The 25,687-nt window shown below is 42.3% G+C and overlaps 1 protein-coding gene across 1 annotated transcript in view; it reads right to left on the bottom strand.

The window, feature by feature from the left end:
- Window positions 1–25,687, bottom strand: part of fn1a (fibronectin 1a) — a 66,208-nt gene that overhangs the window by 21,532 nt on the left and 18,989 nt on the right. The window contains exons 16-81 of the mRNA XM_063006450.1: window positions 24,834–24,962; window positions 24,228–24,317; window positions 23,941–24,141; window positions 22,048–22,326; window positions 20,520–20,783; window positions 20,312–20,406; window positions 19,235–19,403; window positions 19,040–19,114; window positions 18,494–18,751; window positions 18,175–18,269; window positions 17,700–17,868; window positions 17,529–17,606; window positions 17,000–17,257; window positions 16,787–16,881; window positions 16,520–16,688; window positions 16,349–16,426; window positions 15,982–16,239; window positions 15,796–15,890; window positions 15,417–15,585; window positions 15,255–15,332; window positions 14,894–15,151; window positions 14,706–14,800; window positions 14,380–14,548; window positions 14,218–14,295; window positions 13,149–13,406; window positions 12,912–13,006; window positions 12,527–12,695; window positions 12,369–12,446; window positions 12,008–12,265; window positions 11,817–11,911; window positions 11,484–11,652; window positions 11,321–11,398; window positions 10,960–11,217; window positions 10,772–10,866; window positions 10,419–10,587; window positions 10,244–10,321; window positions 9,882–10,139; window positions 9,694–9,788; window positions 9,341–9,509; window positions 9,166–9,243; window positions 8,804–9,061; window positions 8,613–8,707; window positions 8,263–8,431; window positions 8,102–8,179; window positions 7,743–8,000; window positions 7,555–7,649; window positions 7,202–7,370; window positions 7,040–7,117; window positions 6,681–6,938; window positions 6,458–6,552; window positions 6,070–6,238; window positions 5,906–5,983; window positions 5,543–5,800; window positions 5,362–5,456; window positions 4,974–5,142; window positions 4,810–4,887; window positions 4,451–4,708; window positions 4,263–4,357; window positions 3,942–4,110; window positions 3,803–3,856; window positions 2,714–2,971; window positions 2,525–2,613; window positions 1,161–1,329; window positions 966–1,043; window positions 299–556; window positions 119–207 (exon numbers count right to left, since the gene is read on the bottom strand). Coding sequence (XP_062862520.1) covers window positions 119–207; window positions 299–556; window positions 966–1,043; window positions 1,161–1,329; window positions 2,525–2,613; window positions 2,714–2,971; window positions 3,803–3,856; window positions 3,942–4,110; window positions 4,263–4,357; window positions 4,451–4,708; window positions 4,810–4,887; window positions 4,974–5,142; window positions 5,362–5,456; window positions 5,543–5,800; window positions 5,906–5,983; window positions 6,070–6,238; window positions 6,458–6,552; window positions 6,681–6,938; window positions 7,040–7,117; window positions 7,202–7,370; window positions 7,555–7,649; window positions 7,743–8,000; window positions 8,102–8,179; window positions 8,263–8,431; window positions 8,613–8,707; window positions 8,804–9,061; window positions 9,166–9,243; window positions 9,341–9,509; window positions 9,694–9,788; window positions 9,882–10,139; window positions 10,244–10,321; window positions 10,419–10,587; window positions 10,772–10,866; window positions 10,960–11,217; window positions 11,321–11,398; window positions 11,484–11,652; window positions 11,817–11,911; window positions 12,008–12,265; window positions 12,369–12,446; window positions 12,527–12,695; window positions 12,912–13,006; window positions 13,149–13,406; window positions 14,218–14,295; window positions 14,380–14,548; window positions 14,706–14,800; window positions 14,894–15,151; window positions 15,255–15,332; window positions 15,417–15,585; window positions 15,796–15,890; window positions 15,982–16,239; window positions 16,349–16,426; window positions 16,520–16,688; window positions 16,787–16,881; window positions 17,000–17,257; window positions 17,529–17,606; window positions 17,700–17,868; window positions 18,175–18,269; window positions 18,494–18,751; window positions 19,040–19,114; window positions 19,235–19,403; window positions 20,312–20,406; window positions 20,520–20,783; window positions 22,048–22,326; window positions 23,941–24,141; window positions 24,228–24,317; window positions 24,834–24,962 — 10,019 coding nt within the window. The remainder of the gene's footprint in view (window positions 1–118; window positions 208–298; window positions 557–965; window positions 1,044–1,160; window positions 1,330–2,524; window positions 2,614–2,713; window positions 2,972–3,802; window positions 3,857–3,941; window positions 4,111–4,262; window positions 4,358–4,450; window positions 4,709–4,809; window positions 4,888–4,973; window positions 5,143–5,361; window positions 5,457–5,542; window positions 5,801–5,905; window positions 5,984–6,069; window positions 6,239–6,457; window positions 6,553–6,680; window positions 6,939–7,039; window positions 7,118–7,201; window positions 7,371–7,554; window positions 7,650–7,742; window positions 8,001–8,101; window positions 8,180–8,262; window positions 8,432–8,612; window positions 8,708–8,803; window positions 9,062–9,165; window positions 9,244–9,340; window positions 9,510–9,693; window positions 9,789–9,881; window positions 10,140–10,243; window positions 10,322–10,418; window positions 10,588–10,771; window positions 10,867–10,959; window positions 11,218–11,320; window positions 11,399–11,483; window positions 11,653–11,816; window positions 11,912–12,007; window positions 12,266–12,368; window positions 12,447–12,526; window positions 12,696–12,911; window positions 13,007–13,148; window positions 13,407–14,217; window positions 14,296–14,379; window positions 14,549–14,705; window positions 14,801–14,893; window positions 15,152–15,254; window positions 15,333–15,416; window positions 15,586–15,795; window positions 15,891–15,981; window positions 16,240–16,348; window positions 16,427–16,519; window positions 16,689–16,786; window positions 16,882–16,999; window positions 17,258–17,528; window positions 17,607–17,699; window positions 17,869–18,174; window positions 18,270–18,493; window positions 18,752–19,039; window positions 19,115–19,234; window positions 19,404–20,311; window positions 20,407–20,519; window positions 20,784–22,047; window positions 22,327–23,940; window positions 24,142–24,227; window positions 24,318–24,833; window positions 24,963–25,687) is intronic.

Genomic DNA, 25,687 nt, shown 5'->3' with positions numbered 1-25,687 from the left:
GTTATGGAGACATTTAGATTGGAGAGAGAATATGTTCGCAATTCACAGATTACAGAATAAAGATCTTTTTTTACATAAAAATACAAAACCATTCACACATTGCTTGCTGGACGAGTACCTTATATCCTACTCTGGGTACAGGACTCCAGGAGATGCTCATGAAGGTATCTCCGACATCAGTGGTAAAGCGAGGGCTGTTTGGTCGAGCTACAAGGCAGAACGATAAAAACAAAATAAATTTGTGTTCAGTCCAACACGTCATTTTTTTTTAAATAATGCTGCGTAATCTGAAACTCACAGGTCCTGAAGGTCACTGTGGCTCCCTCGCCGAGCACGTTGCCCTCCTCCGAGTGAAGTCTGACAGTGTGCGGCGTGTCCGGCTCCAGGTTCAGCAGCGTGTACTGCGTCAGGCGACCGGGGATGCGCAGCTGCTTGGTGTTCGAGCCTTCCACAATCAAGAAGAGCCGGTACGCTGTGACAGGAGCACGAGGGGACGACCAGATTATCCGAGCGCTGTCCGCGGTCACGTCGGAAGAACGCAGACCGGTAAAAGTTTCTGGTTTTGGGCAGAAAACAAAAATCACAGTGGGTAATGCTTTTTGAGACAAGAACCAATTAAGGGTTTTTTCTATCAGTCTTCCACTGCTGGGGATCCCGATTGCATTCGAGGAGGGTAAATTTACCTGCTCCATGCCCCTTCCAGCGCAAACGCAGTCCCTCAACCCCTTCTTTTTCCGTGCACAGCGTTTGAAGACCTCACCCACTAATTCCTGTCTTTTTCCACACAGCAGACTCAGCTGGCCAATTGTGCACACTAGATGGGGCCCAGCTGACCGGTAACCGGGGTGTTTAGAATCTCAGCACTGGTGTGCTATGGAACAATTTTTAAAATGCTCCTCTTGGTATGGATGCTAAAGATACGGCTAAATAGTGTGTGTCAGATGCTTATCGTATATTGAACTGACCTGGAGTCTTCTCTCCATTCCATTCGATTTCAGTGTTTGAGTCGGTCTCCGGTTTGAGAACGATGGGAGGGGACAGAGCTAAGGAGAAAATCATTATTACTAAGACATGACTGCTTTAACATAATGGATCAAAAATATATTTTAGTCAGCATCAGTATGAAGTGAATAAATGCTAAACAGCTTTTTTTGTCTTACGTGTGACCACACGGCGAGTGATGGGGCTCCCCTGCTCGTGTCCGCTGATGACCGGCTGAACGCTGTAGATGTACTCCTTTCCAGGGGTCAGACCTGAGATTGGGAGGGTGCCAAATTCGGAGGTCACTTCCCTGGTGGCTTCGCCGCCCTGACTGGGCCTCACGGTAAACTGAGAAAAAGAATGTTATAGGAAACTTTAACCTGCTGATATGTGTTTATTATTCATTTACTGTAGATCAACTCATTTAACTAAGTGTCTGATATACGAGGGATCTAAGAGAAAAGCAAAACAGTAACCAAAAAAAAAAAAAAAAATAAATAAAAAATAATAATAATTACAGAGAAGGCAGATCTTAAACTGTCAGGGATTATTGTTGGGTTACATTTCCTTAAATGTCCTTATCATTGATATTTATAGTCCTTGAGGTTATAACAGGGATGGATCATTGACATTACAGAAAGATATACAGTCCCAATTATAAGTCAGACAGAGCATAGGCCTTTATACACAGATAAATTATGTACAAATTATTATAAAGGAGTAAATAAATCCTTTCCACACTTTTTTAATGCATTTTTTCTCCCCTTTTTCTCTCTTTTAGCGCGTCCAATTGCCCGATTGCGCTATGCTTCCTCTCAACCAATGCCGATCCCTCTCTGATTGAGGAGAACGAAGATAACCCACACCCCCTCCGACATGTGGGCAGCAGCCGTATGCATCTTGTCACCTACACTTTGACGTAATTGCAATAGTTATGAGAGAGATCCAATCCGGCTTTTTAAATATCCCACCCCTATCTGAACAACAGGCCAATCGTTGTTCATGTGGCTGCTCAGCCCAGCCGGCAGGCAGAGCTGAGACTCGATACGATGTATTCGAGATCCCTGCTCTGGTTCCAGCGTGCGTTTTAGTGCTGCGCCACCTGAGCAGCCAGTTTCCACACTTTTATATTTTGGTTATAAGCGATGAGGGTGTAGTAGGGGGAGGAGTAATCGATCGTGTCTGAGCGACTGAGAGACGCTTATATTCCGGATTTAGCTCCATTTGATTTCCACCTATTTGGACGCTCAAAGAAGCTTTAAGGGGAAGAAGATTTTCATGTGATGATGATGTGAAAGCAGCGCTGCATCAGTGGCTATGAGCTCAACCAAAAAAGTTTTTGCCGATAGCATTACAATGGTACGACGCTGAGAAAATACATCGGAATGTGACTGTGTAGAAAAGTGATGTCATTTGTTTTTGAAGAACCCTCGTAATATCTTACACAAGACGAGAGCGGACAGCATTATTACATTATAAAATCTAACAGCCTATAATTCTAATTATTCTAAATAAAGAATGGGAAACGTTTTCTCAGGAGTACCTTAAATGCTAGTTTGGGTGCAGGACGCCAGGAGAAAAGAAGAGTGGTGTCTGTGACGTCGGTGGTAAAGGGAGGAACATTTGGCGGAGCTACAAGGCAGCAGGAGAAGAAATTGTTAAATACACAAAAATAAAACCGAGCTGAGCTTTTGAGTTTCAGATTTAATCTGGTGTGTAAATTGTAACTCACAGGTTCTGAAGGTCACTGTGGCTCCTTCACTGATCACGTTGCCCTTCTCCGAGTGCAGCGTGGCCGTGTACGGCGTGTCCGGCTCCAGGTTCAGCAGCGTGTACTGCGTCAGGCGACCGGGGATGCGCAGCTGCTTGGGGTTTGAACCCTCTGTGGTCAGGATGATTCTGTATGCAGTGACGTGAGCTTGTGGAGCTGACCACATTAATACAGCACTGTCGTCAGTCCTGTCCGTCAAGTGCAGGTTGGTAGGAGCATCTAGTTCCACATAAAAAAACAACCATGGGTCAAGTTAGGTCATAAAGCATTCTTGGGACAAACACTGTATGCTGAAACACTATATGGCTGTATATAAGTATTTGGACACCTGACCATGAGATTGTTGGACATTCTATTTCAAATGTGACCTTTTCAGCTATAGCAACAGCCACTTTTCTGAGAAAGCTACACACAAGTTTTAAAGCATGCCTGTTGGAATGTGTGCCCATTTAATCAATAGAGCATTTGTATGGATGGGCACTGATAACGGTCAAGAAAGTCTCAGTTGATGTTTTAGTTCATTTCAAAGCTGTTAATTGGTGTTGAGTTCAAAGCTCCGTGCAGGACACTGGAGATTATTCAAGTATTTATAAAGCTCGCTTTGTACACAAAGGCACAGACATGCTGGAACAGGAAATGGCCTTCCCTACACTGTTGCTGCAAAGTTATATAATAAAGGAACATAACCGTTATGGGACAGATATGACCTGATTCGTTCCCACCACATCATTATTTTGATATAACTGATGCACCAGACTTTCTGCTCCATAACAGAAGTTAAAGATTATTTACATATTTATATTATTATATTATATACATGAGCCATATAATCCTTTATATAATGGATTTATTACACCTGTTAGCAATTGTTGTGGCTGAAACACTTAATTTCGATAATTAGAAGGGGTGTCCCAATTTCTTTAAATAGTTGCTTCTTGTTAAATACTAGCTTGTGAGAGCTTTTTAATACCATTTCTCAATGTAAATGTATCTAATGGTATACATAATAAAGCATATTATCTATCAGATTATAATGAATTTGAATCTGACCTGGAGTTTTGGCTGTGTTACTGTCCTCCTCGAGATCTGTCGGTGGGGACAGCGCTAAAGAGAGAAATGCTCTGTATTACATGACTGAATCAGTAAAAAAAGAACTACACTACTACACTAGTGCAAAACACTGTCTTACGTGTGACCACACGGCGAGTGATGGGGTCGCCCTGCCCATGACCGTTGATGACCGGCTGGACGCTGTAGGTGTATTCCACTCCAGGGGTCAGACCAGAGATAGAGATGCTGCCTGATTCAGAGGTCACTTCTCTGGGGGCTTCACCACCTTGGCTGGGTCTCACGGTCAACTGAGAACGGAAGATAAAGTGTGTGAGTGAGGGTTTGGAAATCAATATTTATTAACTATTACATAACATGTGTTTATAATTACAAGACTGGTAAAATTATACCATTAAAAGTTAATATGTAACGTGAAAAAGTCACATATAAAATTTAGTACCTTATATCCTTGTCTGGGTACAGGACTCCAGGAGATGACCAGGGAGGTGTCGGTCACATCAGTGTTGAAGCGAGGAGTGTTTGTTGTTGGCAGAGCTACAAGGTAACAGGAGAGAAGAATTTGTAAGATCCCAAATATTCATAAACTACCAAAACATTTACAATTGTGACATCTTGTCTGTAACTCACAGGTTCTGAAGGTCACTGTGGCTCCTTCACGGAGCACGTTGTTCTTCTCTGAGTGCAGTGTGGCCGTGTACGGTGTGTCCGGCTGCAGGTTCAGCAGTGTGTACTGCTTCAGATAACCAGGAATATGAAGCTGCTTGGGGTTTGAACCCTCCACGGTCAGGAAGAGCCTGTATCCGCTGATATGAGTTCGGGGAGCTGACCAGATGATCTGAGCACTGTCCTCAGTCACGTCAGTCAAATGCAGGTTGGTTGGGGCGTCTGTTTCCACACAAGAAAATATATGATCACGATCTCTCTATCACTATTATTTTTGTATACATGAATATAATATATCAGTTTAAGATGAATGTAGTGCTGACCTGGAGTTTTGTCTCTGCTCCACACCCCTCCAGTGTTTGGGTTGGTCTCTGTGTCAAAATCGGTGGGTATAGACAGAGCTAAAGTAAGAAATGTTTAGTTAGACGTGACTGCATTACAGAATGGAACATTTATTTTAACTTTTTTTTTTTAGCTTTTTTCTTACGTGTGACGACACGGCGTGTGACGGAATTGCCCTGCCTTTGACCGTTGATGACTGGCTGGACGCTGTAGATGTATTCCACTCCAGGAGACAAGCCTGAGATAGCGATTCTACCTGATTCTGAGGTTTCCTCTCTGGGGGCTTCACCACCTTGACTGGGCTTCACTGTCAACTGAGCAGAAGGAATAAAGTGTGTGAATGAGGATGAATGTCCATGCAAATGAAGCTACAGTCACCTGACAATGTATCGCTTAAATACACTGGTTAGATTATAAAAAGCTCAGTTCATACGTAAGTCGACATTATAAAAACTACAAATAGTTTGTGGGGTAAAAGGCATTATAAAAATGTTAAATAATCTGTATAATCTTTGTACTATCTTGAGAAGTACCTTATATCCTTGTCTGGGTACAGGACTCCAGGAGATGACCAGGGAGGTGTCGGTGACATCAGTGTTGAAGCGAGGAGTGTTTGTTGTTGGCAGAGCTACAAGGTAACAGAAGAAAAAAATTGGTGAGTTGGTAAAATCCAAAGTTTTGTAAATGATCAAAATTTATGAAACTTGAACTCACAGGTTCTGAAGGTCACTGTGGCTCCTTCACTGAGCACGTTGTTCTTCTCCGAGTGCAGTGTGGCCGTGTACAGTGTGTCCGGCTGCAGGTTCAGCAGCGTGTACTGCTTCAGATGACCAGGAATATGAAGCTGCTTGGGGTTTGAACCCTCAACGGTCAGAAAGAGCCTGTATTCGCTAATATGAGTTCGGGGAGCTGACCAGATGATCTGAGCGCTGTCCTCTGTCACGTCAGTGAAATGCAGGTTGGTTGGGGCCTCTGTTTTTAATAAATAATGAATGATCATGATCTCTTTATTGTTATAAATACTTTGGTTACAGATATACGTACATTACATCAGATTATAATGAATGTAGTGCTGACCTGGAGTTTTGTCTCTGCTCCACACCCCTCCAGTGTTTGGGTTGGTCTCGGTGTCAAAATCGGTGGGTATAGACAGAGCTAAAGTAAGAAATGTTTAGTTAGACGCGACTGCATTAGCACAATGTGACATTTATTTTAGCTTTTTTTTTTAGCTTTTTTCTTACGTGTGACGACACGGCGTGTGACGGGGTTGCCCTGCCTTTGACCGTTGATGACTGGCTGGACGCTGTAGATGTATTCCACTCCAGGAGACAAGCCTGAGATAGCGATTCTACCTGATTCTGAGGTTTCCTCTCTGGGGGCTTCACCACCTTGACTGGGCTTTACTGTCAACTGAGCAGAAGGAATAAAGTGTGTGAATGAGGATGAATGTCCATGCAAATGAAGCTACAGTCACCTGACAATGTATCGCTTAAATAGACTGGTCGAATTATAAAAAGCTCAGTTCATATGTAAGTCGACATTATAAAAACTTTAAATAGTTTGTGGGGTAAAAGGCATTATACAAATTTTAAATAATCTTAATTATCTTTGTACTATCTTGAGCAGTACCTTATATCCTTGTCTGGGTACAGGACTCCAGGAGATGACCAGGGAGGTGTCGGTCACATCAGTGTTGAAGTGAAGAGTGTTTGTTGTTGGCAGAGCTACAAGGTAACAGGAGAGAAGAGTTGGTGACACAATGAAGCTGAATAAACAGTTAAGCTTTAAATATTATTTCAAATCCCAAGTTTTGTCACTTGTTAAAACTTTTGGTGTGTAAACTGTAACTTACAGGTTCTGAAGGTCACTGTGGCTCCTTCACTGAGCACGTTGTCCTTCTCCGAGTGTAGTGTGGCCGTGTACGGTGTGTCCGGCTGCAGGGTCAGCAGTGTGTACTGCTTCAGATGACCAGGAATACGCACTTGCTTGGGGTTTGAACCCTCAACGGTCAGAAAGAGCCTGTATCCGGAGATATGAGTTCGGGGAGCTGACCAGATGATCTGAGCACTGTCTTCAGTCACGTCGGACAAATGCAGGTTGGTTGGGGCGTCTGTTTTCAATTAAAAATGAATGATTATGATCTTCCTATTGCTATGAATGTTTTGTATATAAGTATATAATACATCAGATGATGATGAATGCAGTGCTGACCTGGAGTTTTGTCTCTGCTCCACACCCCTCCAGTGTTTGGGTTGGTCTCCGTGTCAAACTCGGTGGGTACAGACAGAGCTAAAGTAACAAATGTTTAGTTAGACGTGACTGCATTACAGAATGTGTGAATCTCTACAAAAAAGTAAACTAGTTTTGCCTTACGTGTGACGACACGCCGTGTGACGGGGTTGCCCTGCCTTTGACCGTTGATGACCGGTTGGACGCTGTAGATGTATTCCACTCCAGGAGACAAGCCCGAGATAGCGATTCTACCTGATTCTGAGATTTCCTCTTTGGGGGCTTCACCACCTTGACTGGGATTTACTGTCAACTGAGCAGAAGAAATAAAGTGTGTGAATTAAAAAGAATGTCCAAGCAAATGAACTTATAGTCACCTGGAAATGTTTTACATATATACAGACTGGTCAGATTATAAAAAAGCTCAGTTTATTTGTATAAGTCATTATAAACATTTTAAATCATCTGTATTATCTTTGTACTATCTTGAGCAGTACCTTATATCCTTGTCTGGGTACAGGACTCCAGGAGATGACCAGGGAGGTGTCGGTCACATCAGTGTTGAAGCGAGGAGTGTTTTTTGTTGGCAGAGCTACAAGGTAACAGGAGAGAAGAGTTGTTAAAACCCCGAGTTTTTATAAACTATTAAAACTTTTACAGTTGTGACATCTTGTCAGTAACTCACAGGTTCTGAAGGTCACTGTGGCTCCTTCACCGAGCACGTTGTCCTTCTCTGAGTGCAGTGTGGCCGTGTACGGTGTGTCCGGCTGCAGGGTCAGCAGTGTGTACTGCTCCAGATGACCAGGAATACGCACTTGCTTGGGGTTTGAACCCTCCACGGTCAGGAAGAGCCTGTATCCGGTGATATGAGTTCGAGGAGCTGACCAGATGATCTGAGCACTGTCCTCAGTCACGTCAGTCAAATGCAAGTTGGTTGGGGCGTCTGTTTCCACACAAGAAAATAAATGATCATCATCTCTCCATTACTATTATTTTTGTATACATGAATATATTATATCAGTTTATAATGAATGTAGTGATGACCTGGAGTTTTGTCTCTGCTCCACACCCCTCCAGTGTTTGGGTTGGTCTCTGTATCAAACTCGGTGGGTATAGACAGAGCTAAAGTAAGAAATGTTTAGTTAGAAACAACTGCATTAGCACAATGTGACATTTATTTGAGCTTTTTTTAGCTTTTGTCTTACGTGTGATGACATGCCGTGTGACGGGGTTGCCCTGCCTTTGACCGTTGATGACTGGCTGGACGCTGTAGATGTATTCCACTCCAGGAGACAAGCCTGAGATAGCGATTCTACCTGATTCTGAGGTTTCCTCTTTGGGTGCTTCACCACCTTGACTGGGCTTCACTGTCAACTGAGCAGAAAGAATAAAGTGTGTGAACGAGAACCATGAAAATTAAGCTACACTCCCCTGGAAATGGCAGAGTGGTCAGATTATAAACAGCAAACATTATAATCAAGTTAAATACTTTGTAGGGTAAAAGACAAACTCTTTGGCACAAAAGAACAAAGCTCTGTGCTATCTTAAAGAGTACCTTATATCCTTGTCTGGGTACAGGACTCCAGGAGATGACCAGGGAGGTGTCGGTCACATCAGTGTTGAAGCGAGGAGTGTTTGTTGTTGGCAGAGCTACAAGGTAACAGGAGAGAAGAAGAGTTGGTAAAATCCCAAATATTCATAAACTACCAAAACTTTTACAATTGTGAAATCTTGTCTGTAACTCACAGGTTCTGAAGGTCACTGTGGCTCCTTCACTAAGCACGTTGTTATTCTCTGAGTGCAGTGTGGCCGTGTACGGTGTGTCCGGCTGCAGGAACAGCAGTGTGTACTGCTCCAGATGACCAGGAATACGCACTTGCTTGGGGTTTGAACCCTCAACGGTCAGGGAGAGCCTGTATTCGGTAATAAGAGCTTGGGGTGCTGACCAGACGATCCGAGCACTGTCCTCAGTCACATCGGACAAATGCAGGTTGGTTGGGGCGTCTGTTTTCAATAAAAAATTAATGATTATGATCTTCCTATTGTTATAAATACTTTTTTTTTTACAGATATACAGTACATCAGTTTAAGATGAATGTAGTGCTGACCTGGAGTTTTGTCTCTGCTCCACACCCCTCCAGTGTTTGGGTTGGTCTCTGTATCAAAATCGGTGGGTACAGACAGAGCTAAAGTAAGAAATGTTTAGTTAGACGTGACTGCATTAGCACAATGTGACATTTATTTTAGCTTTTTTTTTTAGCTTTTTTTTAGCTTTTGTCTTACGTGTGATGACACGCCGTGTGACGGGGTTGCCCTGCCTTTGACCGTTGATGACCGGTTGGACGCTGTAGATGTATTCCACTCCAGGAGACAAGCCCGAGATAGCGATTCTACCTGATTCTGAGGTTTCCTCTCTGGGGGCTTCACCACCTTGACTGGGATTCACTGTCAACTGAGCAGAAGAAATAAAGTGTGTGAATTAAAAAGAATGTCCAAGCAAATGAACTTATAGTCACCTGGAAATGTTTTACATATATACAGACTGGTCAGATTATAAAGAAGCTTAGTATATATGTAGACATCTTTATAAAAATGTTAAATAATCTGTATTATCTTTGTACTATCTTGAGCAGTACCTCATATCCTTGTCTGGGTACAGGACTCCAGGAGATGACCAGGGAGGTGTCGGTCACATCAGTGTTGAAGCGAGGAGTGTTTGTTGTTGGCAGAGCTACAAGGTAACAGGAGAGAAGAGTTGGTGAAACCCCGAGTTTTTACAAACTATCAAAACCTTTACAATTGTGACATCTTGTCTGTAACTCACAGGTTCTGAAGGTCACTGTGGCTCCTTCACCGAGCACGTTGTCCTTCTCTGAGTGCAGTGTGGCCGTATACGGTGTGTCCGGCTGCAGGGTCAGCAGTGTGTACTGCTTCAGATGACCAGGAATACGCACTTGCTTGGGGTTTGAACCCTCCACGGTCAGAAAGAGCCTGTATCCAGTGATATGAGTTTGGGGAGCTGACCAGATGATCTGAGCACTGTCCTCAGTCACGTCGGACAAATGCAGGTTGGTTGGGGCGTCTGTTTCCACACAAGAAAAAAAAAAAATCACGATCTCTCTATCGCCATGCATGTTTGGTATACAGGTATATACTATATCAGATTATAATGAATGCAGTGCTGACCTGGAGTTTTGTCTCTGCTCCACACCACTCCAGTGTTTGGGTTGGTCTCCGTGTCAAAATCGGTGGGTATAGACAGAGCTAAAGTAAGAAATGTTTAGTTAGACGTGACTGCATTAGCACAATGTGACATTTATTTTAGCTTTTTTTTTTAGCTTTTTTTTAGCTTTTGTCTTACGTGTGATGACACGCCGTGTGACGGGGTTGCCCTGCCTTTGACCGTTGATGACCGGTTGGACGCTGTAGATGTATTCCACTCCAGGAGACAAGCCTAAGATAGCGATTCTACCTGATTCTGAGGTTTCCTCTCTGGGGGCTTCACCACCTTGACTGGGATTCACTGTCAACTGAGCAGAAGAAAAAAAGTGTGTGAATTAAAAAGAATGTCCAAGCAAATGAACTTATAGTCACCTGGAATTGTTTTACATATATACAGACTGGTCAGATTATAAAAAAGCTTAGTATATATGTAGACATCTTTATAAAAATGTTAAATAATCTGTATTATCTTTGTACTATCTTGAGCAGTACCTCATATCCTTGTCTGGGTAAAGGACTCCAGGAGATGACCAGGGAGGTGTCGGTCACATCAGTGTTGAAGTGAGGAGTGTTTGTTGTTGGCAGAGCTACAAGGTAACAGGAGAGAAGAGTTGGTGAAACCCCGAGTTTTTACAAACTATCAAAACCTTTACAATTGTGACATCTTGTCTGTAACTCACAGGTTCTGAAGGTCACTGTGGCTCCTTCACTGAGCACGTTGTCTTTCTCTGAGTGCAGTGTGGCCGTATACGGTGTGTCCGGCTGCAGGGTCAGCAGTGTGTACTGCTTCAGATGACCAGGAATACGCACTTGCTTGGGGTTTGAACCCTCCACGGTCAGAAAGAGCCTGTATCCAGTGATATGAGTTTGGGGAGCTGACCAGATGACCTGAGCACTGTCCTCAGTCACGTCGGACAAATGCAGGTTGGTTGGGGCGTCTGTTTCCACAAAAAAAAAAAAAAAATCACGATCTCTCTATCGCCATGCATGTTTGGTATACAGGTATATACTATATCAGATTATAATGAATGCAGTGCTGACCTGGAGTTTTGTCTCTGCTCCACACCACTCCAGTGTTTGGGTTGGTCTCCGTGTCAAAATCGGTGGGTATAGACAGAGCTAAAGTAAGAAATGTTTAGTTAGACGTGACTGCATTAGCACAATGTGACATTTATTTTAGCTTTTTTTTTTGCTTTTGTCTTACGTGTGATGACATGCCGTGTGACGGGGTTGCCCTGCCTTTGACCGTTGATGACTGGCTGGACGCTGTAGATGTATTCCACTCCAGGAGACAAGCCTGAGATAGCGATTCTACCTGATTCTGAGGTTTCCTCTTTGGGGGCTTCACCACCTTGACTGGGCTTCACTGTCAACTGAGCAGAAAGAATAAAGTGTGTGAATGAGAACCATGAAAATTAAGCTACAGTCCCCTGGAAATGGCAGAGTGATCAGATAATAAACAGTTAAATACTTTGTAGGGTAAAAGACAAACTCTTTGGCACAAAAGAACAAAGCTCTGTGCTATCTTAAAGAGTACCTTATATCCTTGTCTGGGTACAGGACTCCAGGAGATGACCAGGGAGGTGTTGGTCACATCAGTGTTGAAGTGAGGAGTTTTTGTTGTTGGCAGAGCTACAAGGTAACAGGAGAGAAGAAGAGTTGGTAAAATCCCAAATATCCATAAACTACCAAAACTTTTACAATTGTGACATCTAGTCTGTAACTCACAGGTTCTGAAGGTCACTGTGGCTCCTTTACTGAGCACGTTGTTATTCTCTGAGTGCAGTGTGGCCGTGTACGGTGTGTCCGGCTGCAGGAACAGCAGTGTGTACTGCTCCAGATGACCAGGAATACGCACTTGCTTGGGGTTTGAACCCTCAACAGTCAGGGAGAGCCTGTATTCGGTAATAAGAGCTTGGGGTGCTGACCAGACGATCCGAGCACTGTCCTCAGTCACATCGGACAAATGCAGGTTGGTTGGGGCGTCTGTTTTCAATAAAAAAATTAATGATTATGATCTTCCTATTGTTATAAATACTTTTTTATACAGATATACAGTACATCAGTTTATAATGAATGCAGTGCTGACCTGGAGTTTTGTCTCTGCTCCACACCCCTCCAGTGTTTGGGTTGGTCTCTGTGTCAAACTCGGTGGGTATAGACAGAGCTAAAGTAACAAATGTTTAGTTAGACGTGACTGCATTACAGAATGTGTGAATTTGTACAAAGAAGCTAGTTTTGTCTTACGTGTGACGACACGCCGTGTGACGGGGTTGCCCTGCCTTTGACCGTTGATGACTGGCTGGACGCTGTAAATGTATTCCACTCCAGGAGACAAGCCTGAGATAGCGATTCTACCTGATTCTGAGGTTTCCTCTCTGGGGGCTTCACCACCTTGACTGGGCTTCACTGTCAACTGAGCAGAAGGAATAAAGTGTGTGAATGAGGATGAATGTCAGTGCAAATAAAGTTACAGTCACCTGAAAATATATCAAATATATAGACTGGTCATATTATAAAAACTTAAGTTAATATGTAAGAAGACATTATAATGAAGTTAAATACTTTGTGAGGCAAAAGGCAAACTCTTTGGCACAAGGGAATAAAGCTCTAAGCTCTCTTAAGAAAGTACCTTATATCCTTGTCTGGGTACAGGACTCCAGGAGATGACCAGCGAGGTGTCGGTGACATCAGTGTTGAAGTGAGGAGTGTTTCTTGTAGGCAGAGCTACAAGGTAACAGGAGACAAGAGTCAGTGAAGACATATAAATACAAATTATTGAGCTGTCAAGACCTAAAACCCAAAATAATAACAAATCTGGTCAGTCTGTGGATCTTTTGAAAACTGTGACATGTAGTCTGAAACTCACAGGTTCTGAAGGTCACTGTGGCTCCTTCACTGAGCACGTTGTCTTTCTTCGAGTGCAGTGTGGCCGTGTACGGTGAGTCCGGTTGCAGGGTCAGCAGTGTGTACTGCTTCAGATGACCAGGAATATGAAGCTGCTTGGGATTTGAACCCTCCACGGTCAGGAAGAGCCTGTACCCGGTAATATGAGTTCGAGGAGCTGACCAGATGATCTGAGCACTGTCCTCAGTCACGTCGGACAAATGCAAGTTGGTTGGGGCGTCTGTTTCCACACAAGAAAATAAATAATCATCATCTCTCCTTAAGCAATAGAACACGAGAGGGAGTGTGTACTAGCCTTCGGCTCGTGCCTGCGACCGAATCACAGCCGTGATGTTATTCGCGATAACACACGACCTCAAGTGTTCTATTGCTTTTATACAACAGTTTTTACAAAAAAAAGAAAGAAAATAAATCAAAGAAGCCCTAAATTTCATAATAAATATGCTTTAATATTGACAATACCTTCCGCCAAAAAGTAGCTCCACAACGAATATAAAGTTTAACACTACAAAGCAGACATCCCAAGTTGCAAAATCTCATTTCAGGGAGGTAAGAAGAACAAGAAGAAGAAGGCAAGAACCTCCGAAGGGTAAAAAAAGAAATAAAAAACCTCTTGCACACACCAAAGGATTATGGGTGATAACAGAACTTTTAGGAGCTGTTAACTGGGCTATTAAGCTAACTGTTCCCTACATAGTGCACTAGATAGTGAATTAGACAATTGGTTATGTTCCCTACACAGTGCACTAGATTGTATATCAGATAACGGATTTAAAACGTGATCGTGAAAAAAGTCTGTGTCGCCTGCGTGCGCGTTTGTGTGCATGAAGCTCGACGTTACTGGCAACGCGTCAGCGGAGTAATACAGTTGTGGTGTGAAAAGGCCGTGCTGTTATCACAAACATCAGCACAGTTAGAACGCTTCTCAACCAATCAGATTGTAAGGTTGGAACTAACTGTTGAATAAATTACTATAATTTTATTGTATACAGGTATTTACTCTATCAGTTTAAGATAAAGATAGTGCTGACCTGGAGTTTTGTCTCTGCTCCACACCCCTCCAGTGTTTGGGTTGGTCTCCGTGTCAAAATCGGTGGGTATAGACAGAGCTAAAGTAAGAAATGTTTAGTTAGACATGACTGCATTACAGAATGTGACATTTATTTTAACTGTTTTTTAATCTTTTGTCTTACGTGTGACGACACGGCGTGTGACGGAATTGCCCTGCCTTTGACCGTTGATGACTGGCTGGACGCTGTAGATGTATTCCACTCCAGGAGACAAGCCTGAGATAGCGATTCTACCTGATTCTGAGGTTTCCTCTCTGGGGGCTTCGCTGCTTTGACTGGGCTTCACTGTCAACTGAGCAGAAGGAATAAAGTGTGTGAATGAGGATGAATGTCCATGCAAATCTGATTGTGCAGACTGGTCAGATTATAAAGAAGCTTAGTATATATGTAGACATCTTTATAAAAATGTTAAATAATCTGTATAATCTTTGTACTATCTTGAGCAGTACCTCATATCCTTGTCTGGGTACAGGACTCCAGGAGATGGCCAGCGAGGTGTCGGTCACATCAGTGTTGAAGTGAGGAGTGTTTGTTGTTGGCAGAGCTACAAGGTAACAGGAGAGAAGAGTTGGTGAAATCCCGAGTTTTTACAAACTACCAAAACTTTTACAATTGTGACATCTTGTCTGTAACTCACAGGTTCTGAAGGTCACTGTGGCTCCTTCACTGAGTACGTTGTTCTTCTCTGAGTGCAGTGTGGCCGTGTACGGTGTGTCCGGCTGCAGGTTCAGCAGTGTGTACTGCTTCAGATAACCAGGAATATGAAGCTGCTTGGGGTTTGAACCCTCCACGGTCAGGAAGAGCCTGTATCCGGTGATATGAACTCGGGGTGCTGACCAGATGATCTGAGCGCTGTCCTCAGTCACATCAGTCAAATGCAGGTTGGTTGGGGCGTCTGTTTCCACACAAGAAAATAAATGATCATCATCTCTCCATTACTATAATTTTATTGTATACAGGTATATACTATATCAGTTTAAGATGAATGTAGTGCTGACCTGGAGTTTTGTCTCTGCTCCACACCCCTCCAGTGTTTGGGTTGGTCTCTGTGTCAAAATCGGTGGGTATAGACAGAGCTAAAGTAAGAAATGTTTAGTTAGACGTGACTGCATTACAGAATGGAACATTTATTTCAGCTTTTTTTTTAGCTTTTGTCTTACGTGTGACGACACGGCGTGTGACGGGGTTGCCCTGCCTTTGACCGTTGATGACTGGCTGGACGCTGTAGATGTATTCCACTCCAGGAGACAAGCCTGAGATAGCGATTCTACCTGATTCTGAGGTTTCCTCTCTGGGGGCTTCACCACCTTGACTGGGCTTCACTGTCAACTGAGCAGAAGGAATAAAGTGTGTGAATAAGGACGAATGTGCATGCAAATGAAGTTACAGTCACCTGGAATTGTATCACATAAATATTAGATCTCTTCAGAAGAATTAATCTGTACACTGGTCAGATTATAAAAAGCTAAGTTTATATGTAGATGAGATTATAAAAAATTTAAACAGTTTGTATAATCTTTGTACTATCTTGAGCAATACCTTATATCCTTGTCTGGGTACAGGACTCCAGGAGATGACCAGGGAGGTGTCGGTCATATCAGTGTTGAAGTGAGGCGTGTTTGTTGTTGGCAGAGCTACAAGGTAACAGGAGAGAAGAAGAGTTGGTAAAATCCCAAGCTTTCTCACAATTTTTTTTAAATATGTGATGTATAGATTGTAACTTACAGGTTCTGAAGGTCACTGTGGCTCCTTCACTGAGCACGTTGTTCTTCTCTGAGTGCAGTGTGACCGTGTACGGTGTGTCCGGCTGCAGGTTCAGCAGTGTGTACTGCTTCAGATGACCAGGAATATGAAGCTGCTTGGGATTTGAACCCTCCACGGTCAGGAAGAGCCTGTATCCGGTGATTTGAACTCGGGAAGCTGACCAGATGACCTGAGCACTGTCCTCAGTCACGTCAGACAAATGCAGGTTGGTTGGGGCGTCTGTTTCCACACAAAAAAAATTAATCATTGTGATCTTTCTATCAGTTTCGATTTTGTGTAAATAGATATACAGTATAATGTATCAGATGATGATGAATGTAGTGCTGACCTGGAGTTTTGTCTCTGCTCCACACCCCTCCAGTGTTTGGGTTGGTCTCTGTGTCAGATTCGGAGGGTACAGACAGAGCTAAAGTAAGAAATGATTAGTTAGACACGACTGCATTAGCAGAATGGAACATTTAGTTTATCTAACATCAGCGTGCAGTGAACTTTGTCTTACGTGTGACGACACGCCGTGTGACGGGGTTGCCCTGCCTTTGACCGTTGATGACTGGCTGGACGCTGTAGATGTATTCCACTCCAGGAGACAAGCCCGAGATAGCGATTCTACCTGATTCTGAGGTTTCCTCCTTGGGGGCTTCGCTGCTTTGACTGGGCTTCACTGTCAACTGAGCAAAAGAAATAGTGTGTGTAAATAAGGACGAATGTCCATGCAAATGTATCATATATATACTTTGTATTGTTTTTGTACTATCTTGAGCAGTACCTTATATCCTTGTCTGGGTACAGTACTCCAGGTGATGACCAGCGAGGTGTCGGTCACATCAGTGTTGAAGTGAGGAGTGTTTGTTGTTGGCAGAGCTACAAGGTAACAGGAGAGAATAGTTGGTGACACAGTGAAGCTAAATGTAGCTAAATTAGGTATTTTTTGTCACTTATCAAAACTTTTTAAAATTGTGGCATTTGGTCTAAAACTCACGTGTTTTGAAGGTCACTGTGGCTCCTTCGCTGAGCAAGTTGTCCTTCTCTGAGTGCAGTGTGGCCAAGTACGGTGTGTCTGGCTGCAGGTTCAGCAGCGTGTACTGCTTCAGATGGCCGGGGATGCGCAGTTGCTCAGGGTTCGAGCCTTCCACAGCCAGGAAGAGCCTGTATCCAGTAATATGTGCACGGGGAGCTGACCAGATGATCTGAGCGCTGTCCTCGGTCAGGTCAGACAAGCGCAGGTTGTTAGGGGCGTCTGTTGACATGCAGAAGAACGAGGATTATAAATACAATATAAGCAAGGTTACCAGTACAGTCCTGGCCCATACGAAGACACTATATTTTTAATGTCACTCAAACATTACATTGATTCTATATAAATAAATAGACAATTTAAATTTATTATTTAACTTGTACTGAGTACACAGTCAGTTTTCCATTAATACAGACGTTTTTCTGATTATTTACAAGGCTGGAAAAAAGCATAAGAGGACTTGACAATAGAGGACTTGGCAATAGAGGCTGACCTGGAGTTGAGGCTCCATTCCAATCCACTCTAGTGTTTGGGTTGGTTTCCAGGTTGAAATCAGTAGGTGGTGACAGAGCTAAAGAGAGAAATTCTCAGTAAGTGCATCAGCAAAATGTAAAATCACTTCAGTATGCCTGGAACTACAGCAAAACAGCCTCTTTTGTCTTACGTGTGACAACACGGTGAGTGATGGGGTTGCCCTGCCTGTGGCCGTTGATGACCGGCTGTATGCTGTAGGTGTATTCCACTCCAGGGGTCAGGCCTGAGATTGAGATGCTGCCCGATTCAGAGGTCACTTCCCTGGGGGCTTCGCCGCCTTGACTGGGTCTCACGGTCAACTGAGTAGGGAGAAAAAAAATTGAATCAATCCATGCAAATGTGATTGAAGTAACTTTAACCCAAAGCAAACGTGTCGAGTATGATAATTGGGATTTAGTATATTAGTTTAGTACATATAAGAGCGCATATATATATATATATATATATATATATATATATATATATATATATATAGATGATAGATAGATAGATACATATATACATACATATAACAAAATACAAATAATGCTCTTTATGTTCAACATCAAACAATTAAAGCATATAAAACTGCTTAAACTGCTTAAACATGGTGCCAGCTTGAGTACCTTATATCCTAGTCTGGGTACAGGACTCCAGGAGATCAGGAGCGAGGTGTCTGTTACATCAGTGCTGAGACGAGGAGTGTTTCTTATTGGCTGGGCTACAAAGCAAGCACCAAAAGGGCAGAGATTACATTTCTTAGCTGCTAAGAAATTACATAAACACTCTATGTAGCCTGAAGAATATCAAAAAGCGTCTTAGTTAATTAGGTCAGATGCTTCAGCCACACACTTTTCTAATATGTGTATAAAATGAATCATATAAGAAACATTATAAGCTGTGTGGAAACATTTCGTTCATATTGCTCTGTAAAACAAAACTCACTTGTCCTGAAGGTCACTGTGGCTCCTTCACTGAGCACGTTGTTCTTCTCCGAGTGCAGATTGACGCTGTACGGCGTGTCCGGCTGCAGGTTAAACAGCGCGTACTGCGTCAGATGACCGGGGACGTGAATCTGCCTGCTATTTGAGCCCTGTACCGTCAAGAAGAGCCTGTAACCGGTGATGTGACCTCGGGGAGCTGACCAGATGATCAGGGCACTGTCCTCGGTTACATTGAACAAGTGCAGGTTGGTGGGGGCACCTGGTTTTGTGCAGAAGAAACAACAAGATTTGGTTTTAGACTTGTTCTTTGACCTCTATCAACGCATATTTCCAAACAGTTGCTTTTCTACTTGGTTCAAATCAAATACAAGACTTACAGATACAAAAAGTGGTTTTAAATAATATAAATATAATCTAATATATGCTGTTGACCAAATTAAATATGGATTTAATCCAAATCCACTTTTTTGAGTATTTAAACCAGTTGTTTAGGGCAGATGTTTCACACATAACAGTTTGTCAGAGGAAGAGACCATACAATGCTGACCTGAAGTTTTGGCTTCGTTCCCGTGCTCGGTCAGGTCGACATTGTTTGGATTAGGATCAGTGTGTGAAGGAAGAGCTGAAAAGAAACATAATCAGTAAGATTTGGCTGCATTAGTAGCTATAAAATGTATTAATTTAAACTAATATAAAATCAAATCTTTTTAGTCCTCAGTAAAAAACAGACTGTTTCGCTTACGTGTGACCACACGGCGAGTGATGGGGCTCCCCTGCTCGTGTCCGCCGATGACCGGCTGGACGCTGTAGACGTACTCCTTTCCAGGGGTCAGGCCTGAGATTGAGATGCTGCCGGATTCAGAGGTCACTTCCCTGGGGGTTTCGCCGCCTTGACTGGGCCTCACGGTCAACTAAGAAAAGAAAATAAAGTGTGTAAGTGAGGGTTTGTGTGCACGCGAAAACAGGATTTAGTCTCGTTAAACTTTATAAAACACATTTAATGTGTGAATATACAACGAAACTAAAGGTAGGTAGTAGTGCAGAAAAAATACACACTAGCACACCAGAGCTGACGTCTCAAACTCGTGAGTTTGTATCTTAGTTCTGCTACTAATAGGCATAAATACGATACCCACAGTAAAGTTTATAATGTTTTTGAATTGTTGTGACTGCAAAATATTTGGCTCTACTTTTAACCTAGGGATTTTAGGAGTGATACGTTTTTGACATGCATTATTACAGCACAAAACAATTCCAACACAAAAATGAAGTCTGAATTACAAGTTAAAGGCAGTGGATAAGATAAGATGCCTTTAGTGTCATTGCACAGTGTACAACGAAACTGAGCAGCAATTCAACGGCGCTTTTACATACAATAAGTGAACATAGGAACAAGAATTATATACATATACACAATACACACATGTATGTATGCCTAAAAAATCTTATTTAAAAAGAATTAAGACTAAAACTACAATTATAAAAAAGACAATAGACAATGGTTAAAAACCACATTGAGGCAGCAGTGGGGTATTGCACATGCCCTGAATAGCTCAAGAAGATATTGCACTGAATATATTGCACACTTTAGAAGCAATAGTGCAGTCATAATAAATATAACTATGGACAGAGTAGAGTGGAACATTGTGCCGTGTTTTAAAGAAAAGCCAGTTACCATGAATTTGTTTAGGATTTTTGACAGAATTTGGATTTTTGATGAAGGTGTAAACCAAAATGTAAAGTTTATGGAGACACTTTAATAAAATACATCATATAATTAGGTTAAATTTTCCCTACAGAAGTAAAAAGCCACTTATACCTTATATCCTACTCTGGGCATGGGACTCCAGGAAATAACAATAGAGGTGTCGGTGACATCAGTGGTGAAGCGAGGGGCGTTTCTCATCAGCGGGGCTACAAGAAAACAGTAAAGAGCAGAACTGGTGAGAACCCAGAAACAAACCCTTCCCAGCTTGTTAAATCTGTGTGATTCTATAGAAAACGAAGCTGCATAATCTGAAACTCACAGGTCTTGAAGGTCACTGTGACTCCCTCACTGACCACGTTGCCCTTCTCTGAGTGCAGTGTGGCCGTGTACGGTGTGTCCGGCTGCAGGTTAAGCAGCGTGTACTGCTTCAGATGACCAGGGATGCGCAGCTGCGTGGGGTTCGAACCCGCTAGAGTTAGAAAGAGCCTGTAACCAGTGACCTTGGCTTTGGGAGCTGACCAGGTCATTAAAGCACTGTCCTCAGTCACGTCTGACAAACGCAGGTTGGTGGGTACGTCCGGTTCTATGGAGAAAACACAGTGCTAAGAGTAAATATCAGTGCAAGGAAGTGCTGCTTTTTTCTGACTTTTTGGATTTTTAAAACAGCAAGTGTTAGCTTTAGCCACCATACACCAAAAACCATTGTGTAAACCCTTCAAGTATCTCCAAGTTTGCTGATATATATTTACGTGCATAACCATGCCCATAACACAAAAGAAAGCCATGTAAATGCTAGTGCAAGCAGTAGAACTTTATGTAGAGGATGATACACCTTGTTCTGATTAGTTACATGCTGGTGTTCCACACCCACATGATCTTTGCGGTGCCCTAGTTTCTGTAAACATGTGGAAAAAATTTATGTGACCATATATTTTATATGACAGCTGCCAGAACGTTGAGGATATCGCTGCCAATTATTACAAAACCTGTTCTGATGAAAAAAATCTGGAAATGATAAATTTACTTGCTGACCTTAGCAACAAATCTGCTTGCATTTAGGTTGCACAATGCAAAGTTCTGTTTGTTGTTTGCACCAGGCTTCTCACACCAAAAGAATTAAGTCAGTTCAGTAGAAGTTTCACATGAAGTAAAAATTGTGTGAGGTTTGGTGAACTTTGAAAGACAAATTTACAGTGGTAAACATTAGCAGAATTGTTTTGCTCCAACACCTACTGAAAAAGCATCATTAAAAGACCACATGGTAATTTAGTTCACCGTAAGTCAGAAAGACAAACAAGTAACAAAGAGAACAAGGATAATTCTGCATTTTCTTTTGTTATTTTGATGCTTTCTTAAATTGGTGGAAAACAAAACTCAGAAGACACAGTCATAAATACACTGATCAGCCATAACATTAAAACCACCTCCTTGTTTCTACACTCACTGTCCATTTTATCAGCTCCACTTACCATATAGAAGCACTTTGTAGTTCTACAATTACTGACTGTAGTCCATCTGTTTCTCTGCATGCTTTGTAAGCCCCTTTTCATGCTGTTCTTCAGTGGTCAGGACCCCCACAGAGCAGGTATTATTTGGGTGGTGGATCATTATTAGCACGGCAGTGTTTGTTCATTATCAACCTCTACATCCTTATGTCTGTTTCTGTGACCATGGCTAAAGACCTGATGTCTTCCATTTGTGTACACTTTCTACTCATGGTTAGGGTAGGCTTCTGTTTTACCTTGTGCTAGAATCTAACTGTGGAAGCACTTCTATACGTCGCTCTGAATAGGAGCGTCTGTTAAATGCCGAAAATGTAGACACCCTGCCATTTAGTAAGTACTTACTGGTGGCGTGCTCTCCAACCAGCGGCTCGCTCTCCTCTCCGTCCTTGATGGCGAAGACGAAGAAGCGGTAGAGGGTTCCCGGCTCCAGCGGGCCGATCTCCGCGTAAGTATTGTAGGTGACGGGTAACTGGGCCTGTTTCTCGATCAGTCCATCCGAGCCCACCAGACCCACGGATACACGGTAAGCAGAAATGTCCGGGGAAGGAGCGTTCCAAGTGATCGTGATCTTTGATTCGGAAACCTCGAAAAACTGCAAGTCGGTTGGCGAGAGGATTACTTCTGTGGGATAAAACACAGTAACAGTCAGATTAAACATGTAAATAAAAAGAGGGGTAATTTCTGATGAGAGAGAAACTGCATAAAAACTCAACCAAACTCAAGTAGCTTTTCAAAAATATTTTATTATAATATAAAGTGGACTCATTCTTTTAAACATTGCTTTGACTCATTTAGGATCAAAGCTAAATTATACCCCAATTAAACAAGGTTTTAACTTGTAATTTCCGTTACAGGCTGTAAATACAGGCTTTATTTACCATCCAATAAAACTCTTCCATCTGAGAAGTACAATCCAGTCACCCTACAGCCATTCAAGATGCACCAAGAGAAAAGAAAATATACTTGCACTGGGAACCCACATATGGTTTGTTTTAACTGGCTTTAATGTTTGCACAGATATTAAAAAACACACACATTCCCATATACTGGTAGTCAAAAAGGCTACATACCTGGTACCTGGCAAATATGTGTTTTACCTATATCATTAACCAAAACTCCTACAGTTAATAGTCTTACTTACTTGAGACCCTTATAAATTTAAATGTGTTATCATAAAACTGATTTACAAGCTTGGTGTTTTTTTTGTTAAGCGCTCTACAGAGTTCACTCAAGTCTGTGGAGCTTTTTTTACTGTATGAATCCTTCGGGTAGTCCGTATAAATCTGATAGATGGATGGATAGTTTTATTGGGATTTTAATGTCTTGTTTTACACACTTTGTTTACATTCATGACAGGAATGGTAGTTACTCATTACACAAGATTCATCAGTTCACAAGTTTAATGTCAAACACACTCATGGACAATTTATTATCTCCAGTTCACCTCACTTGCATGTCTTTGGACTGTGGGAGGAAACCAGAGCTCCCGGAGGAAACCCACACAGACACAGGGAGAACATGCAAACCCCACACAGAAAGGACCTGGCCCGCCCCACCTGGGGATCGAACCCAGAACCTTCTTGCTGTGAGGCGACAGTGCTACCCACTTAGCCACCATGCCACCCATATAGAAACCTGGTATCGAAATTCTGTTAAATTCTCTATTCTGATTGGTTGGAGGGTCGGCACTGGGACCTGTAGGTTTAGTTTGGTTATTTCTGGCAATGTGGTTTCCTCTAACCTCCCATAAATAGAGTGAACGGGCGACTGTGAGATCCCCTTGACAGACTTTCTTCTGGCTGCTTCCATATTTAGGGCTCGCCACAGCAGATCTGGTACGCATACCACACATACCGGAATTGTCACAGTTTTTACGCCAGATACCCATTCCTGGCTCAACCCTCCTGTGTTTGTCAGAGCTAGGGACTGGCATTGAGAGTGCACTGACAAGTGAGTCTGCCAATGGCTAAGCTGTTTCAGCCAGTGCCCCACTTTTATAGGGTAATAGCACCACTGAGATTTGAACCCTGGATCCCTGGATTTCGGCAGTAGTGAGGTAGCGTACTTTACCCCTGCAACACCCAAGCACCCAATTTAACACTAATCATTGATTATTTTAATTCGAATGTGTATCAGTTTGAAGCTAAGTACACTTAAAATACCTGTTTAAAAAACTGATTCTACATAAAATTTATAAAACTGAAATTCAAAATATTTCATTATTAATAAAAGTACCTGGCCCTGGTTCTCCAGCAGTGTTGACCTGCATGAACACAGGCTTGCTCTCCAGATCCTTTTCTACAGCAAAGATGCTGATGTTATACAGATGTCCAGGTCGAAGGTCACTCAGAGTCACAGATGTCTGAGTATTGGGAAGGTTTAGCTCAGTGCTGCCGGAGCTTCCCTCCACCGATGGACTATAAACTACACGGTAGCCTGGGGACACAGAACACACGTCAGCACAGTTTCCCTTTCACGTCCAGCACGTTTAACACGGTTTATATCAGTCAGACTGAACATACCTGAGATGGGAGCCAGAGGTTTAGACCAGCGTAGTGTGATGGAGGTTTCATCAACATTTTCGACCTCATGATCCGTGGGAGCATCAGGTGCTACAGAAAGAACAAGATTAGAATAGTGTTATAATAGTGAACTGCTGTATAATAGTTAACCTCTAATAATTATGGACATAGAATTTAAACGTAAATAATCTTTTAATTGCAAACATTGTATGCAATTACTAATATAAAATGTTGCATGAAAAATTATATAGTCTCAAGACTGTACATTAATTGATCAAGACTGATTAATTAATTAGACATTTTATAATTGTTGAGACCAAGGACTGCTTTGCCACCAAACCTGTGTCTGGGTTGCTTTCATAATGCAAATCTGGCAACCCTGATCTTTTTATTTCCATCATTTAATTCCCTCTTTTATATGAGCGCTTATTGTGTAGTATGGTTTAGTGTTTCAATTCATTAAAAAAACAATACCCTCATTTAATAGCATCTCATTAATACGGATTCCCCTTTAGTCCAAGTTTTGGAGTGCTTTATGGATCTCTGTAGCTCAAATAAAGCACATTAAGTATGCGGTGGCAGTCAGGGTTTCACACTAACACATACCTGTAATTTGGGAGGTGGTCAGGATTAGGTTGGAGTCGCCCTCATTAGTAACTTCATACACGTTGACGGTGTACTTCCTGCCTGGCAGCAGCTCGTGTAGATTTACAGAGGTGGTCGTGTGGGGCAGATCTGTAGAAAGAAAATAAAAATGTAATATATTACATTAATATTATGGGCAACAGAGAAGTATGTGGCCGTATGTCAAAAGAGCAGGTATTTAGTCACAAAATTTATATATTATTGACATAGCAGAATGATGAGTACACTTACAGTAAGCACATTGCTAGCCAGCTAGATAACTGCTTGCAGACCAATTCACATTTATGACACGTAAGGCAATTGTTATTATTCATTCTTACAAGGACGTTTTAGTCTTTGGGTCTTGATTTGCACTGTCAAATTTTCCACAACTTATTTACAATGGATAATCTTGTCAAGAAATACCATAAAAATCTAGATTTGGAATATTTTGCACCATTAAACTAGATTAGCAAACAAAGTTAAAATGTACTAAGGTGTTCCAGATGTGGTATGGTAAGACTAAGTAAGATCTGCAAATCATCATTCATGTTAAATTGGCTCTGTATCTGTTCCTCAGGTTTGGAAACGTTTGGAAACGTGGACAACAAATTTTGAATCGTCATAATATCCAGTTCGAGTAAATGTGTGTCGTAGGTATTTAATCATGTTTTTAAAATTCCTTTTCTTCATTCGATCATGTCAATCAAGTTCAAATTTCAGCTCTGCTACCGGCAGGCTGGGCGCTCATACAGACGATAATTGGTTAAACAGAGGGTGGGATTGCCAGAGGGGATTCCTCAATTCTGCAGTTACGACCTCTGCTGGCCGATCGA

The sequence above is a fragment of the Trichomycterus rosablanca genome, chromosome 12 (assembly GCF_030014385.1).
Source record: "Trichomycterus rosablanca isolate fTriRos1 chromosome 12, fTriRos1.hap1, whole genome shotgun sequence".
NCBI lineage: Eukaryota > Metazoa > Chordata > Actinopteri > Siluriformes > Trichomycteridae > Trichomycterus > Trichomycterus rosablanca.
This window is presented reverse-complemented; position numbering and strand designations above follow the sequence as displayed.